The 16,117-nt window shown below is 60.7% G+C and overlaps 1 protein-coding gene across 1 annotated transcript; it reads left to right on the plus strand.

Moving 5' to 3' along the window:
- Nucleotides 1-1,035: 1,035 nt before the first annotated feature.
- Nucleotides 1,036-15,719, plus strand: EFNA2 (ephrin A2). Its single transcript, XM_027970186.2, has 4 exons — nucleotides 1,036-1,245; nucleotides 10,656-10,969; nucleotides 13,233-13,298; nucleotides 14,289-15,719. Exons 1-4 carry the CDS (start codon nucleotides 1,106-1,108, stop codon nucleotides 14,408-14,410), a joined length of 642 nt encoding a protein of 213 aa, XP_027825987.1. The 5' UTR covers nucleotides 1,036-1,105; the 3' UTR covers nucleotides 14,411-15,719.
- Nucleotides 15,720-16,117: the final 398 nt, after the last annotated feature.

The following is a 16,117-nucleotide window of genomic DNA, read 5'->3' on the forward strand; positions in this document are numbered from 1 at the left end:
GGCCCCTAGTCAGCTTCCTTGCAACCAACTTGTTCCCCACACCCAGGAGTGGTCACTTTGAGTGCCCCAGATGGGTCAAGCACTCTAGCCCTCTGCTCCACCCTCTTGCCAGACACCCTTCCTGCCCTTTGCCCTGGTCAGACTCCCTGTCCTCCCACCTCCTGCTGGCCTGGACCCCAGTCTGGGCTGCTGGGTGTACTGGGCACCCACCTGCTATCCCTGGTACCCTTCGTGGCTGAGGTCAGGATTTCTGTTTCCTTTCCTAGATGAGGAGACAGACTCCGTGAGAATTGACCACCCCGGTGAGGGGGGTGGGTCCTGGGGGACCTGCAGGGAGGCAGCAGCAGCCGCTGATTTCCCATTTTGGGCAGTGAGACTGCAAAACCCTTCACCAGGCTGGACAGGGTGGCTCGGTGTTGGGGGAGGCTGGGTTAGGATTCTGGGGTCCGGGTTTGAGTGTGGGAGGGCACAGGGCGGTGAGCCATTTCTGGGTCTCCTGTTGCCTTTGCCGGGTTAACTGCAGACCAGATTACTGGCTTGAATGGAGGTGGTGGAGAACAACTCGGCGACCCTGGGTTCGGCCCCCATGATGACGAAGGTGCACTCAGAGCCCCACAGAGTTGGGGTGACAGGCGGCAGGACCTGGGGCAGAGGGTGCAAGCAGCCCGACCGGGGGAGGCCTCCCGGACGGTCTGGGCGGGGCAGGGGGATGGGGAGGTCGGGGCGCGGTTGGGGCTGCAGCCCCCTGCCCAAGCCCCGCGTGGCCGGGGCACGGCAGGAGGGGGCGCCCGCGGCCCTCCCGGCGTTCGGGCGGGACAAAGGCCGGAGCCCCGGCCCCTCCCCGGCGGGTGCGGTGGTGACGGCCCGCGCTCTTAGTGTCTGCGCGGCCGGGCCGGCGCCCGGGGCGACCCCGGCGCCCCGCCCGCCGCCGCCTGACTTCTCGGCGCCCGAGGTCGCGCGCGCTCTGGCGGGGGCGGCCGGGGATCTCCAAGCGCCGGCGCGCCCTCCTCCCGCCCGCCCAGCGCCCGCCCGCTCGGCGGCGGAGGAGGAGGCGGAGACGGCTGGCAGGCGGCGGCCAGGCGAGCGCGGCGGCCGGACCGGGGCCATGGCGCCCGCGCAGCGCCCGCTGCTGCCGCTGCTGCTACTGCTGCTGCCGCTGCCGCCGCCGCCCTTCGCGCACGGCGAGGACGCCGCCCGCGCCAACTCGGACCGCTACGCCGTCTACTGGAACCGCAGCAACCCCAGGTGAGCGCGGCCGCGGGGCGGGGACCGCGCGCCAGGAGACCCCGGACTCCCCCACCCCAGTCTGGCCTCCCACCCCGGGCTCGGGGCGCCCGTGCGCGCTGCCCCCAGTAGTGGGGGCGCCCGTTTCCCACGGGAGCCTCCAGGGAGTTCCGGCCACCGGAGTTTGGGGGACTCACTCTGCGTGCATCTCCCCCCGGGGCGCCCCTCCGCCTACAGGTTTGGGAGACTTGGCGCCCTGCATGTCTCGGAGCGCCGCCGGCCCAGGAGTTTGGGGATGCCCTCTGGCACCCTCAGAAGCCGTTTGGCCCTGAGTTCCCTCCCCGGTCTTGGGGGACCCAATGCTCAGGTCTCTCCGGGACCTCCGCTAGCTTTAGAGTTGGTGGGAATGCCCAGGAATCTTGTCACTGAGCCGCGCCCAGAGGTGAGGGACTGAGGTGGGGGACCGTGGCCCGGCAGGGGAGGGTTCCTCAGGCGCGTTCTGTCGGAGGCTCCCCAGATGAACTTGGGGAAGTTGGAATGTCCCTCCCCATGGACCAGTGTCCACATTTGCTCCAGGGGGTCCCTGGTCTGGGGTTTCAAAGGGACGGAGAGATTGAGGCATGGAGGAGGCTCGGGGTCTGTCCCCAGAGTCCTGATCAGGCAGTGTCCTCCGCTGTCCTCCTCGCACTGACTGGGAAACTGAGGTGTGGAGGGGCCAAGCAGCTGGCTCAAGGTCACGGTGAGGGGAGCAGAGCTGGGGCTAGGACCCAGGTGCCCCACCCGCCTGCCTGCAGACCTCCTCTAGGTCGGGTACTGAGTACGGTCTGGGGGCAGCGGGAGCCCCTGCTACTCGAGCGAGAAAAGTTTGCTGGGGACTGACCGCATCCTGGTCAGCAGTGGAAGCCTTGGACCATCTGGGGTCTGGGAGGAGGGAGTGGGCTGGAGGTCCCATGGGAGATGGGATCTAGGGTCCTACAGCTCCCGGTCTGCCCCACCGTCAGGGTCACAGTCATATCCAGGCCAGCTGGGCTGCTCGTGGGGGCAGGGGCGCCCGCCTCCCTGCCCCCTGATCCTCTGCCTGCAGTCACTTTCTTTCGGTTTTCAAGCGCCAACCAAACTGCCTGCTTTCCAAGCCAGCGGTACCCAGCCATCCCCTCGCCGTCCCCTGCTGTCCTCGGTCCTCCTGCAGAAAGTTGCATAAAGGACTGTCTTTCGGCCAGCCCTGGGACCAGGGCAGCCTGTGTCCCAGGTCGGGGCAGGGAGCCCAGGCAGACACCCCCCTCATTTGCCTGGTTGTGGGGTCAGCCCCAGGGCTGAGGGCAGAGAACCGGGGTCGAGGAGGGACGGCCGGGCTGCTGTGGAGCAGGTTCCCTGCACCACCCGCCCCACTGGTCACATGTGGGTTTGATTACGGTTCTTCCCTGCCGAGCAGGGAGCAGGGAGCCGGGAGCCCAGCGGGCAGCGCTTCCCCAGCCCAAGTTTTTGGTTTCAGCCTCAGAATCCCGTCCCAACGTGGCCTGTCCTTTGTTCTAGCAAAAACCAGACCCTCCAGGAGCTTCCAATGGGGACGGGGATGGAAGGGGGTTGCGGGGTCTAGTCGCTGCCCCACCTGCCACAGGGCTGCAGGCGGGATGCCGGCTGGGAAGGAGGCAGCCCCTGAGGCCAGCTCTGTCCAGCCGCTCAGCCGCCTCCTGTTGCTGACCCGACAGCTCTCTCTGACCAGCCGCCTGAAAGGACAGCCTCACTGTCCAGCACAGACCCTGGCGGTCAGGGCTGGCCTCTCCTCTGCCTCCTCCTGCTTGGGGAGTCCTGGGTGGGAGGTGACCTCCCCGACTTCCTGCAGTAGGGCCCCGGGTCCCAGAAGCCCTTCACCTGGGAACCCCGGTTGGGTCAAGAATTAGGGCTCCATTCACCACCACGGTTGGGGATCTCTGCTAACGGGTGGTGGCCTCCTTGGGAGGTTGGGTATACTGGGGTGCCCGGAGTGGAATCTGTGTCCAGTGACTGGGTGAGTGCTGGGCACAGGAGGAGGTTGCTGCCCAGCCTCAGGCTCTGGGGGCACCCAGAATGGACATTTCCTGAGGGTGCCCAGTCGCCGGGGCAGCTGCCAGGGTGCAGGGAGAGATGTGAAGTCGGTGGGTGGGCCTGATATGGGAGGCAGTGCCTCGAGAAGAGACGAGAGACAGGCCTGTGTGGGGACAGGGGAGAGTGGGGTCGAAACAGGGAGACTGGTGGCGGCGGCCAACAGAGGAGCCAGGAGACGCAGGGACAGGCTGTGCAGAAAGAGAGGGGGGCACACACAATAGGCACCGTGCGTTGGGAAGGGGACTGAGCCAGGGCTGGGCTGCCTCAGGTGGGCTACTGTCAGGCAGCAGAGGAGCCACGGGGATGCATGCGGGCTGGTGGAGGACCACCAGGCCCAGGCAGTGCTGCAGTGAGGCCGGCCACCCTCGCCTGGCTGGCCTGTACCTGCGCCGAGGTAATGAGTGTGTGGCTGTGTTTCCCCAATTGCGTTCTCCTGCTGTGCCGTGGATTTCCTGTGAACACAAGGCTGGCCGACGCTGCCAGGGAGCCCCGCACCCACCTCCGCCGCCGCTGAAGGGTGGAGACTGGGTCCAGCCATGGACCCCTGCACCCTCACCAGCCGGCTGTTCAGCCGTCTATCTGTCTGGTCCCCGCCTGAGCTGGGCACTGTGGGTCTGGCTGCCGGGTGTCTCTGGGCCTCTCTGTGGCCGGATTGGCCTGGGCCGGGCATCCTGGCGGGCTGCTTCTGGGGCTGCGGGCGTGCAGGGACACCTCGGAGGCTCACTGGGCTGCAGGGCATGTCCACCCTGTAGCTGTGTGTTCTTTCCCGTGCTGTTCAGGAGTCCTGAGTCCCGGGAGGTGCACAGCTGTGTGTATGGAGCACACACACTGCCCACACCCACTGCCACACAGACACTCAAGTGCCTACGTGTGTTTGGCAGCCCTGGCCCTGTGTGTCTGCACACGTTTCCGCATGTGTGTGCCTGGAGAACACATGTGTGCAGGGAGCATGCATGTTTGCAGCAGTGTATCTGTGTGTGGAGTGTGCGTGTGTATCTGTGCATGCAGATCAACACCTGGGGAGAAGGTGTGTCTGTATGTGGGCTGCACGCGTGTCTCTGGAATGTCTTCATGGCGTGCACACACGTGTCTGTGTGTACGGCCTGGCTCTGAGGGCCCCGGTGCGGGGGCTGACAGCCCACACCAGAGGGCGGTGATCATAGCTTGCCTTCCGTGCCCACCTGACTGCTCCTCCACCCCCTCCTCCAGCCCAGGTGGGTCCCTGCTGGGGGTATGTCTCCGGGTCCTGTGGGCTGGGCTCCTTGCTGCCCATGGTGCAGAGGGGCCATCGAGATTCAGAGCTGGCACCGGCAGGGACCCTCCTGTCCCTGAGTTCTCCACCTGGTTGGAAGTCTGCAGCCTGGGTGGACCCAGTGGTGCAGACCCTGACTGCCTGCCTGATTACCCTTGGGTGTGGGCAGCGGCCATGTTCCCATCTCAAATGACCAGGAGGAAGATAGTGACTAGGACTACGTCCTCCCTGAGGGGGTGTCGGGCACCCCTGGTGCCTGCCAGCCTTGCCCAGGCCTCCAGGGAACCGGCTTTGAAGGGGGCGATGCCATATTTTGCCGCATGAGGCTTTTTTGTTTTGTTTGAAAGAAGCTCATCCACTCGACTTAAGGGGGACTTAGAGAGTGAGGACCCATGGACCTGGGAGTTTTGGGGTCCGAGGGTGTGGTCTGGGGGGCCATGGAGGGCTGGAGCTCGGACTCGGGGATCTGGGAAGCCCTTGGGCTAGTGGCTTGACTGCTCAGAGCCCCCTGAGTCGTGTTTCCTCTGTGAAGTGGGGTGGCGGGCTGTGCCACTCTGTGGATGGCAGCAGGGAGGGCCTGGTGTGGATGGGCGAGGCATGGATGTGACCCCAAGGGACCAGAGGCCCCTGACGGGGGAGGGGAAACGGAGGCCATTCCTGCCTGCAGGCAAGCAGGGAGGCTCCAGACAGGCCCGCAGTGTATCTGCAGCAGCAGCGAGGTTCAGGTGGTTGTGCAGGGTGGGAACCGCAGTGCTGGGGTCGGGGGGGCCAGTTCTGAGGTGCCCCCACATGCTGGCAGCCTGGGCTCTGAGGCTGGGATCCACAGGCTCCCTTTCCCCAGCCTTGGTCCCTCCCCACGGTGGACAACTGCCTCTCACCCCCACCCTGGGCAGCTCAGCGTGCAGAGGAAACTGAGGCAGCAGCTGAGCTGAGGACTGGGGGAAGGGGAGGGACTGGCCTCTAGCCTGCCTGGGAGCTGGCCCCGGGGAAGGGGCAGCCATCTCTGACCTCAGGGGCCCTCAGCAGATGTCCCCTGAGGGTCATGGGTCCCTCGAGGCCGCAGGTGCAGGGTGGCCGAACTTGGGATGCGCAGGTATGTGAACGGGGGGTCTGGGAGGCAGGGTTCCTGCAGGTTCGATGGCTCCTTCTGCAGCCCCTGAGCCAAGCCCAGTGCAGGGTCCTGCCTCGGCAGCAGGTCCCCTCCCCTCACCAAGGCACCCAGCATGGACCAGCCTCAACCCTCATCCCCCTGGCATTGCTTTGGGGAAATTATCTGTGGTGGACAGTTCCAAAAGGAGGGCTCGGCTGTGTCCCCTGCCCAGTGGGCCAGGCAAGGAAGGGCACAGCCACCTTTATGCTGCCCCATTGTGGACACACAGCTGAGAGCTTGGAGCACACAATCCAGACTCCGAGCTCTGTGGGCTGGCCCTGGTCGAGGCTCACCCCCATACCCACTCCCATGCGGGGTCTTGCCTTCGAGGGGCTCTGTTTGCCACCCTGGCCACGCATCCCCTCATCTCGCCTGTCTGCTTCATGGGTCAGGCTCCCCATTATGCCCCCATTTTATGGACCTAGGAAAAGGGATTTCCATGGCCAGGAGGAAGTTATGTCCAGTGGGGGGACCCCCTCTGAGAGGCATGCACGTCTGGGGCTGGCTGAGGAGTGCGGAGACACCATACACACGGTGGGGGCTGAGGAGGGTGAGGTGACCCAGGCAGGCATGTCCTGTGGACTGGGCACCCAGGCCTCCTGCCTGAGACCAAGGCCCGGGGGGTGTGGGCTGACCCTGCGGCCCTTCCCTCACCTTCCCCCCCGCCATCCCGCCCCATTTGTTTCACCTCCTGCTTCTCATGGTGGGGCCCATGCCTCAGTTTACCCTGCACCCACAAGGCCATAATCGTCCTTTCTTGGCTGATGCTGCACTATCGTAAGGCCATGATTTTCTTTCCTTTTTCTTTAAAGCCTTTTCTTATATATTTATTTGCCTGTGCCAGGTGTTGGTTGCAGCATGCGGGATCTTCGAGCTTCTTTGTGGCACGTGGGATTTAGTTCCCTGACCTGGGATGGAACCCAGGCCCCTTGCATTGGGAGCATGGAGTCTTAGCCACCGGATCCCCAGGGAAGTTTTGAGGCCCTAATTTTCAGTGAGGTCCCAGCCTTGGCCTTTGGGAGCCCTGCTGTCCATTTGGGCAGGCCTGGGTCTCTCTTTGCTGGAGTCTTCATTGGCATCTCTGAGCCCTTTAGTAGGAGCTGTGAAATGGCTCAGACCAGGGAGGCAAGAGACAGAGAGTCGGAGAGTGAAGGGGACAGACTCCCCCGCCTGCCCACCCCTGCCTCAGTTTCCAGGTTGGGAAGGCAGCCCAGCACCCCACTCCCATTTTGGGTGAGACTTCTAATTAGTTTCTGTGCTGTTAGCATCTAATGACTTGACTGTCGCCTGACTGGAGCTAATTAGCTGCAGGCCGGGTGGTTGCCAGAGGAAGGGGTGGTAGGTGGGGTTGGAGTGGCTGCCTGCAGGGTGGACATTGGCAGGGGGCGGGCAGGGTGAACCACTGGGGGAGAAGGTGTAGAGGTTGGGGGTGGGGAGGTCTGAAGCCTCAGGGAGCCCTGTGTCTGGGAACCATCCCAAGTCAGTCATTAACCCCTTAGTGAGAATTTCGATCTGTATCTACTGCTCCCAGGGATCATTTGCATATCAGGCCTCGGCACTGGTGGAGGAAATGAAGGCTTTGTCTTGCTCTCACCAGGCTCAGCTTGGGGTGGGGTCCATCTCCCCTGCCTTGATGCTACCCTGAGCAGGGGCGAGGGGTCAACTTGGAACTGGGAATGCCAATGCAAGGCCGTGGCTACTTTATAGCAGGGAAGGGAGAAAAATGTCCATTTTGGCTCCCAGAGCTCAGGTGTGGGGGTGGGTGTGGGGGCTTCTCCTGGGCTCCGCCTGCCTGGGGTCCTGGTTTCCCCACCTTGAGGCAGCTTTCTGCTCCCCATGACTCTATCACCTCAAAGACCTCGAGTGTTTGGCCTTTGACTGACTAACAAACATGTATTGAGCACCACTGTATACTGGGCTCATGCTGGCCACCAAGCAAGGTACAGAGAAGGAGGCTGACCCCCGGAAGGCAGACAGTGGACTGTGTAACGGTATAAATATAATGATGTCCAAAAGAGATGAGTTGGGGAAAGTAGGGAAAGGCTTGTCAGGCTGAGGGAACAGTGTGTGCAATGGCCCTGGGACAGGAACAGGAGCAGCCCCGAGGCTGGCATGGCTGGAAGGGAGTGAGCTGGGGAAGTCATGGGGCGATGAGGTTGGGGGTGGGGCCATATGAGGCCCCATGAGCCTGGGAGGACTGTGGATTTTGTTCTGAGTGATGGGGAGCCAATAGAAGGCTTTGAGCCAGTGGATGGCGAGGTCTGATGGACACTCAGAAAAGTGAGTCCTGGATTTTGGGGGGCCCAAGTGGGACCTGAGTGTCCAGCCTCTGACCCAGCAAAGCAGCCTTGGCCGCTGATATTCTAACGAAGGTGAGCTGGGGGGACCTGATGGTGCTGGTGTCAAGAGGGGAGGAAGGCCAGCATGATGGGGAAAGTCAGGCAGGAGAAAGGGGAGACAGTGCAACCCACCTTTTCTCCAGAAGTGCCCTGCCTGGAGTCACAGTCTCTTTCAGGCTGAACGGACATCCCTGGCATCAAGCCAGGGACAAGAGGGAAAACTGAGGCCCAGAGGCCAGGACCAGGACTCCCCCACCTCTGCCTACGGCTCCCTGTCACAGCCTCCCCGCAGGGCCTGCTGGGGTGAGGATGGGTCCCTGGGCAGCTGCTGGGCCATGGCTGTCATCGATCAGTTGATCAATTGGGCTTTCAATGGGGCCAGGAAGGAGCGAAAATGACTTTTCAAAAAGTCTGGGGCAGCTTCTGCATCGATCGTGCCCAAGGGGCCAGAGGACATGGCTGGTCAATGAGACGCCTGTGCCCGGCCAGCCACAGATCGGCCCATGGGATGGGCAGGCTCCCAGCCCCACTCAGGGCTGCCCTGCATCTATGGGGTGCCTGCTGTGTGCACAGCTGAAGTTCTCCCATCCGCCTCAGGGACCATCTCCATGACAGAGTTGGAAACTGAGTCTTTGAGAAGAGAAGGCAAGACCCAGCTGGGCTCCATCCTGGGTTGGAACAAGATGAGGTTTCTCAGCCCCCAACGGACCTGCACTGCCAGACACATTTATTCTGCAAAGGCCTTCCCATTTCTGCAGGAGGAAGTGAGCACCCTATTCCTGGGTGAACCCCGTGCAGCAGGGAAGGGCTGGGAGTGAATCCACTCCCCCTACTCCCTGACCTGAAATTCTCTGAACCTTGACTTCAGCCACAGACTTGATATCATCATCCGGGGTCCCTCCTGACGGGTGGGGAAACTGAGGCACCCTGGGCCGGTCCCCTGCCTGCCTTCTTCCCAGCTCGAAGGTCCCCGGAGCCCTTGCCCCCGCCTGACACAGTCTCAGGGTAGCGGGGGGCCAGCCAATGCCATCTGATCATCCAGCCGCCCCCTCAGGTGCCAGCTGTGCCAGGTAGTGCTCCTGGTATGGGGGCCGCCTTGCTCCCTTCCGCGGTCCAGGGCGGCTGGCACATGGGCACAGAGGCAGCAGCGGGGCCAGGGCCCCAGTGGCCTCGCCCTCCCTCGCTGCCACCGCCCCTCACCAGGCCTCAGTTTCCCTGATGGTGTGAGGAGGGAAGAGGTGGGGGAGCCTGCCCCCAACCCTCTGCTGCCAGGCCTTTTATGTGCTAATAATCCCCTCTTGGGAGGCCCCCTTGTCCCCCCTCAGTCCAAGCCGCGTTTACATGACAGGGACCCGGGGGACTGCGTCCCGGAGATCTAAGGGCTCCTGGCGCTGTAGCCGGAGGCATTGATGGAAGGGGAGCTCCCTGTCCCTCGCTCAGCTGACCTCCATCCTTGCCTGATGAGGCTGGGTCAAGGGGCCCCCCAAGGAAAGGGGTACAGGCTCTATGACAGCTGAGGAGACCTCCAGGGCCAAGGCTGGGAGGCAGAGCTGGTGGGCTAAGGCATCAGGGGTGGGGAATCAGGGAGTTGTGGGGTAGCTGCCAGATTTTGGAGGCTCTGGAGGGAGGACGAAGAATGTCACTCAGGGTGGAAGGGGTGGGGCTGAGGGGGGATCAAACCCAGGGCACCCCTGAGTTGGACTGAGGGATGGGGGTGTCTGAGCATCCTTCATGTCAAGTCCCGCCTCTCTGGGGATACAGGAGAGGGGCTAAGCTTGTCTCAGAGAGGCAGGGATAACTGACCTGTGTCCCAGGTACCCTGGGTCTTCTTGGCAGGCAGATCTGCAGAAGGAAAACAGGAGGCTGTCTCTGGGGATGGCATGGAGGGCTGCCTGGAGGAGAGGGCATTGAAGTCAAGCAGTTAAAGCTTTTGGAATGGGACTTCCTGGTGGGGGAGATATCTTGTGCCAGGCCTGTGTGGCTGAAGGGCCCAGATGTGGATTCTGCAGGGAATTGGGGGTCTGGGGGGCTGTGAGTCACAGGGTGCCTGCTTGGGTGCATGTGGTTACCCAGAATGCCTGGGGGCAGGCCCTCTTCCCTGGGACAAACCTAACTGTGGGCCTGGGGCTCAGGGCTAGTCTAGGTCTCCAGGCGCCTGCTCTGGTCTTGGTGTGGTAGGGTTGTTGTACCAGGCAGGAGACCATGAGCTCAGACCCTGGCACCTGACTGTGGGCAGTGTGTCCCCCGTACACACAACCCCTCGCCCTTCCCCCATCTCTGACTTACTCTCTTCCCCTGCACTGACCTATCACCCACACACCCTCCCAGGGTTCCCCATCCCCCTGTGCTGACCAGTGACCCCTCCCCATTTACCCTTTCGCTGACTCTGCGCTTGTCTCCTGCACTGACCCATCAACTCCACACCCTCCCCGGGCTCCCCATCCCCAGGCCCCGCCCCTTCCCTACGCTGACCAATGACCCCTCCCCATTTACCCCATCCGTTAACTTTCCCTTTTCTCCTGCACTAACCCGTCACCCTACTCCCGGCCCCTGCTCCGCATCCCTGAGCCCCCGTCCCCGCACTGACCGCCGGCCCCGCCCCCAGGTTCCACGCGGGCGCGGCGGACGACGGCGGCGGCTACACCGTAGAGGTGAGCATCAACGACTACCTGGACATTTACTGCCCGCACTACGGGGCGCCGCTGCCACCGGCCGAGCGCATGGAGCACTATGTGCTGTACATGGTCAACGGCGAAGGCCACGCCTCCTGCGACCACAGGCAGCGCGGCTTCAAGCGCTGGGAGTGCAACCGGCCCGCGGCGCCCGGGGGCCCGCTCAAGTTCTCCGAGAAGTTCCAGCTCTTCACGCCCTTCTCTCTGGGCTTCGAGTTCCGCCCAGGCCACGAGTACTACTACATCTGTGAGTAGGGGCGGACTCCCTCCTCCTCCCCCCTCTCCTCTCCCCTCCCCTATCCCTCCTCCTTCCTCTGCCGGGGCCTCTGGTCTCCATCCTCGCCCCCTCGGCCTGCGGGTCAGTCTCTATCTAGGCCTAGGCCGCTGAGCCAGTGGCCCCACGGTCAATTCGTCTTACCCTGAGACCAGGGGGGCCCACCCCATGTTGCACTGAAGCCAGAAACTAGGCCTGCCTACTACAGTCGGGGAGGAGGGATGGAGGACACACCGTGAACCGGGCGGGCATCTCCTAAGCCTACCCCCCCCCCCCCCCCCCCCCCCGCCACCCCCCACCCCCTACCCCCCACCCCGTCTCTCCCCCTCGCACCCGAGAGCCCAGATTCCCAGAGGAGTGCGGAGGCGTTTCAAGGTCGGAGGCAGCCTTGGTCCAGGTCCACTGGGCATTCATGCCGTGCTGTAGGCCTGGGGGGGCGAGCAGGTAAACTGTCCCCGCCTCTGCTGGGGTTAGGGCCTCCCGAGGGGCCCCTTCTTCCTCCTCCCTCACCAAATGCCAAGGGCAGGGCCTGGCGTGGCAGAGTGTGCCCAGGCTTCAAGTTCACAGTAGCCTAGCCTCAGCAGCCCCTAGTCTCTGAGAATCTGAGAATGAGAGGGTCCCCCATAGCCCCTGCCGAGATGGGGGCCCAGGAAACCCACCTGGGCCCAAGGCAGTGGCTCTGAGGGGTTGTGCGGCCCCATTTCTCAGCGTCCTGGAGGCTGATGGGGAGCAGGTGGGGAGGGGGCCTGCCCCCCCACCCCCCAACCCAACTCCCGCCCCAGGCTTCTGGGAGGGACCCAGTGCCTCACCACCCTAGTTCCCGCTGAGTCAAATTAAACTCTTCGAGGCTCCATTTCCTCCTTTCTCTGCTCTATTTGGATTTTTTCCTTTTAATTCAGGGAAGAAGAGGGTGGGGGAGGGGAAGAAGGTGTTTAAATTAAGTCCCTGTAATGTAAGAAAAATTACATTTTTCTTTCCGAGATGGGAGTTTCATAAAGATAATTATTGTAATTATTCGTCCTATCTCTGTGACGAATGTTATTTTTATTACGTGCTTTTTATCTTCATCTCCCAGCACGAGGGACTTCTGGGGGGCAGGCAGAGGTGACAGCCACAAAGAGGACCGGCCAAGAACACAGGCGGGGACGGGCCCGGCCGCAGCCATGTGGTGCCTGCACCTGTTCACCTGTGTGAAGTCCGCCACCCATGGAGCCCCAGGCCTCCCTCCCTGTCCCTAGCCTGGCCCCCAAGCCCTCTTTCCTGACTCATGGCCAGTGCTCTTGGACCTCCCCTGGCCCCCAAGTGGACCAAGAAGCAGGGAGACCTATGGTGGAATTTTAGGTGTGAGGACTCAATGCACTTCAACCTCCAAGTGACCCCGGGCCTTGCGGGTCACTGTCCAAGGGAGGCCGGATGCTGCTTCCTTCCCAGGCCTAGTGGGCTCAGGCAGTCACCCAGTTGGGGCTTCCCTGGTGACATAGTGATAATAAATCTGACTGCCAATACAGGAGACACAAGAGATGTGGGTTCGATCCCTGAGTCGGGAAGGTCCCCTGGAAGAGGGCATGACAAGCCACTCCAGTATCCCTGCCTGGAGAATCCCATGGACAGAGGAGCCTGGTGGACTACAGTCCATGGGGTCACAAAGAGTGGGACATGACTGAGTGTGCATGCACACCAAAGCACCTACCTTGGGCCACATGAGGCCTAGATAGGGGGTGACTTGCCAACATCGCAGATCCCTAACAGCAGGGATTTGATCTCACGTCAATCATTTGTTTGTTTGTGGGGTTTTTTGCTATTTGATTTTGTTTTGTTTTAGTTTTGGCTGCACTGTGTGGCATGTGGGATCTTAGTTCTCTGATGAAGGATCGAACTCCTGGACCACCAGGGGATTCCCTTTATTTGCTTATTGATAACACACATTTTTATTCATCACCTTTGAACCTTGCCCTGTGCTGCCCTGGGGTAAGATAGAGTCAGACATAGACACCCCACCCCCATCTCTGGGGTTAGGAGTCAGCGAAGTGAGGGGCGAAGGGAGCATGCAAGAAGACTTCTGGGAACTCATGGGCATTATGTCTAGGCCTTTGATGTATGGTGAGGAGTTTTATGTGTGGATTCCCCTACCTGGGGTCAGGCTTGGGTCACAGGCATGGGGAAGGAGATGCAGTCCCAAGAGGTCCCAGGCACCAAGAGTCCCCTGCCCTACTAATCCCCAACCCCTCTCTTCCAGCTGCCACACCGCCCAATGCTGTGGACCGACCCTGCCTGCGACTGAAGGTTTATGTGAGGCCAACCAGTAAGTGCTTGGGGGTCAATGGGGTCCTCAACTCACAGAACCCACTGAGTGGTCAGTGGAATCAGGAAGGAGGTGGTGACAGCGTACCCTAGGGAGTCCCACAATCTCACCAATGGCTGGGACTGGCCCTGCAAATGGGGCCATGTCAGACCCTTCAAGAATGAAGTTTTGGGGCTTCCCTGGTGGTCTAGTGGTTAAGAATCCTCCTGCCAGTGCAGAGGGCGTGGGTTTGATCCCTAGTCTGGGAAGATCCCACATGCTGCAGAGCAACTAAGCCTATGTACCACAGCTACTGAAGCCTATGTCCCTAGAGCCTGTGCTCGGCAGCAAGAAGAGAAGAAGCTAAAATGAGAAGCCCACACAACACAATGAAGAATATCCCCCGTCTGCTGCAACTAGAGAAAGCCTGTGTGCAGCAGTGAAGACCCAGTGCAACCAAAAACAAATAAATTTAAGAAAGAGTGAAGGTTGAAGTCTGCAGCTGGGCCTCCCTGAGGCTGAAGCCCTCTGTACCCAGAGTGGACTTCAGGAAAGTTCTCTAGAATACCCATGTTCTGAGCTCTTGAAACATCCTGATACTCAGAGGGAAGGGGGATTCCCATGGCCTCACCACTTCACCTGCCTCCAGGCACATTTACTGGGCTCCTGCTGGTTGCCACACTCTGTATTGGAGGTGTTGCCCCAGAGGTACAGGGACATAGATCCCTTAGAGCAGGGTCATGATCTCAGGTCAATCATCTGGTTACACTGTTTTTTAATTTTTGCTGTTTGATTTTATTTTGTTTTTGGCTGCACTGTGCACCATGTGCAATCTTAGTTCCCCAATCAAGGATCAAACCCGTGCCCTCTGCAGTGAAAACCTGGAGTCCTAACCACTGCCAGGGATGTCCTGAAACAGGTGTTTAGCAACATTGGGTCTTGAGGTCTGGGAAGCAGGGTGGGGGTGGATGGGCCTGCCACTGACCACCCTGGCTCTTTGTCCCCCTACAGACGAGACTCTGTATGAGGCCCCCGAGCCCATCTTCACCAGCAATAACTCCTGCAGTGGCCTGGGCAGCTGCCAGCTCTTCCTCAGCACTGTCCCTGTGCTGTGGACCCTCCTGGGCTCCTAGCCCGCCACAGGACCCTGGCTCCACCTCAATGGCCCGCCTCTGAGACCAAATAGAGACGCCGCTCCTCCCGCCACTGGTGCTGCTCTGTGAGGTGGGGCTGTCCACACGTCCCAGGCTGGCCGGGGCAGGGGCAGCCAAGGCGCCCCCAACCCGTGCCCAAGAGGCTGGTTGTCCGCCCAGCTCATAGCCACGCTGTCTTGTCTGGAGGCCCCGGTGAACCAGGGGACCTCTTGGCAATGTTGGATTTTTGTTTTGTTTTGTTTTTAGTGTATTTTTCATGGTTGGATCGGAAGACTTGAGTTTCTAATTTAATTTATTCCTTGCTGTCGCCTGTGACTTTGGGAAGGAAACAGAATGGATGGATGGGGCAGGGGTTCCCAGCCCACTGGGACAAGGGGAACCAGGGACCCCTGGCCTGGTCATTCCATTTGTTGGTCCTGGCTGGAGGTGACCATGGAGTGGACCCCCAGGTACCCTGGGACAGGCTGGCCTGAGGCAGAAAGGGCAGGCAGGTAGTGAGTTCCCCTGACTCTGGTCCATGGGCCCTCAGACCCCCGTCAACCCAGTTCTTCCCTCCTCCCTCCCGGTCATTGTCTCCCAGAGCAGAAACCACAGGGTTTCACTGGAGGTCACCATGGAGTCCTGGTCCTGGGAATCATAGCATCGTAGTATCTTAGCGATGTCTTAGACCCCCTCATCCGCTCAGCCTCGCACAATCACCCCAGAGGCAGAGAAGACGTTACATTTCTGTAAATAGAGCCAGCAAGTATATACTGTGATTTATTTTTACTGTATTCCTGAGGATGGACTGGAATGTTTCTTTTTTTTTCTCACCCCTTCATGTGGGGGGAAGGGTCTTTTATTTTGGTGGGGGATGGGGTAGACTTTTTAGCGTAGAAGCTGCACTTCGCAATAAGCTCCTTTGTCTGTCAGACCCCCTTCCCTCTCCTCTATGACTAATGTTTGTAAAAAAAAAGGAAAACAGGACAAAACAAAACTGGGGGGAGGGGGGCGTTGAACATCACCACCGAAAAGAGAAACCCCTTCTGGAAGACACTTTAATGAAGTAAACAGCTCATTTATACAGATTTCATATTTCTACCCGCCTTTCCTGATCTGTGTTTTATATATATTATATATAAATATATATGGTGCGTGGCCGCTGGGAGCCGGCGGTGGGGGGGCTTTTGTAGGGGTCGTGGGCGGGCGGCCTTGCCACGCCTGGAGCTGGCGACGGGGCCTCCCCCAGTCCGTCACAATCAACTTTGGATTCTGTATTTTTTTATAATAAAATGAGCGTAAGCATCCAGGGTGTGTATTTGTATTTGGGGCCTGCCAGTCCTTGTTGGAGGGGTGCTTTGAGCTCATAATTTGGGGTTGGGTCTGGCATCTGCTGGGGAGCGGTGTCTGCAGACCGTAGGGCTGATGGCGAATCTTTGCTTCTGGATGTGTGTCGTTTGGGTGCAGGGCCCTGGCATGAGCATTTGTGGGGTGCTGTGCCTTTTTTCACCTCTCTGGGAAATGGAAACAAGCGCCTTCTCCCCGGGGCAGCTATGGGGAGGCCGGGAAGAGGCGAGGCTGCCTTTGAGTACACAGCAGGGGCTTACTAAGTATCCACCACCTGATGCACCTGAGCAGGTTGGAACCCCCAGGCCCCAGGGCCAGTCATTTCCTGTATCCTTCATCCATGCTGGGGGGCGGTCCCCA

This window comes from Ovis aries, chromosome 5, assembly GCF_016772045.2.
Source record: "Ovis aries strain OAR_USU_Benz2616 breed Rambouillet chromosome 5, ARS-UI_Ramb_v3.0, whole genome shotgun sequence".
Taxonomy (NCBI): Eukaryota; Metazoa; Chordata; class Mammalia; order Artiodactyla; family Bovidae; genus Ovis; species Ovis aries.

Coding starts and splice junctions, on each gene's coding strand:
- EFNA2 (XM_027970186.2), top strand. CDS start 1,106: ATGGCGCCCGCGCAGCGCCCGCTGCTGCCGCTGCTGCTACTGCTGCTG. Junction 10,970..13,232: donor CCACGAGTACTACTACATCT/GTGAGTAGGGGC, acceptor CCTCTCTTCCAG/CTGCCACACCGCCCAATGCT. Junction 13,299..14,288: donor GGTTTATGTGAGGCCAACCA/GTAAGTGCTTGG, acceptor GTCCCCCTACAG/ACGAGACTCTGTATGAGGCC.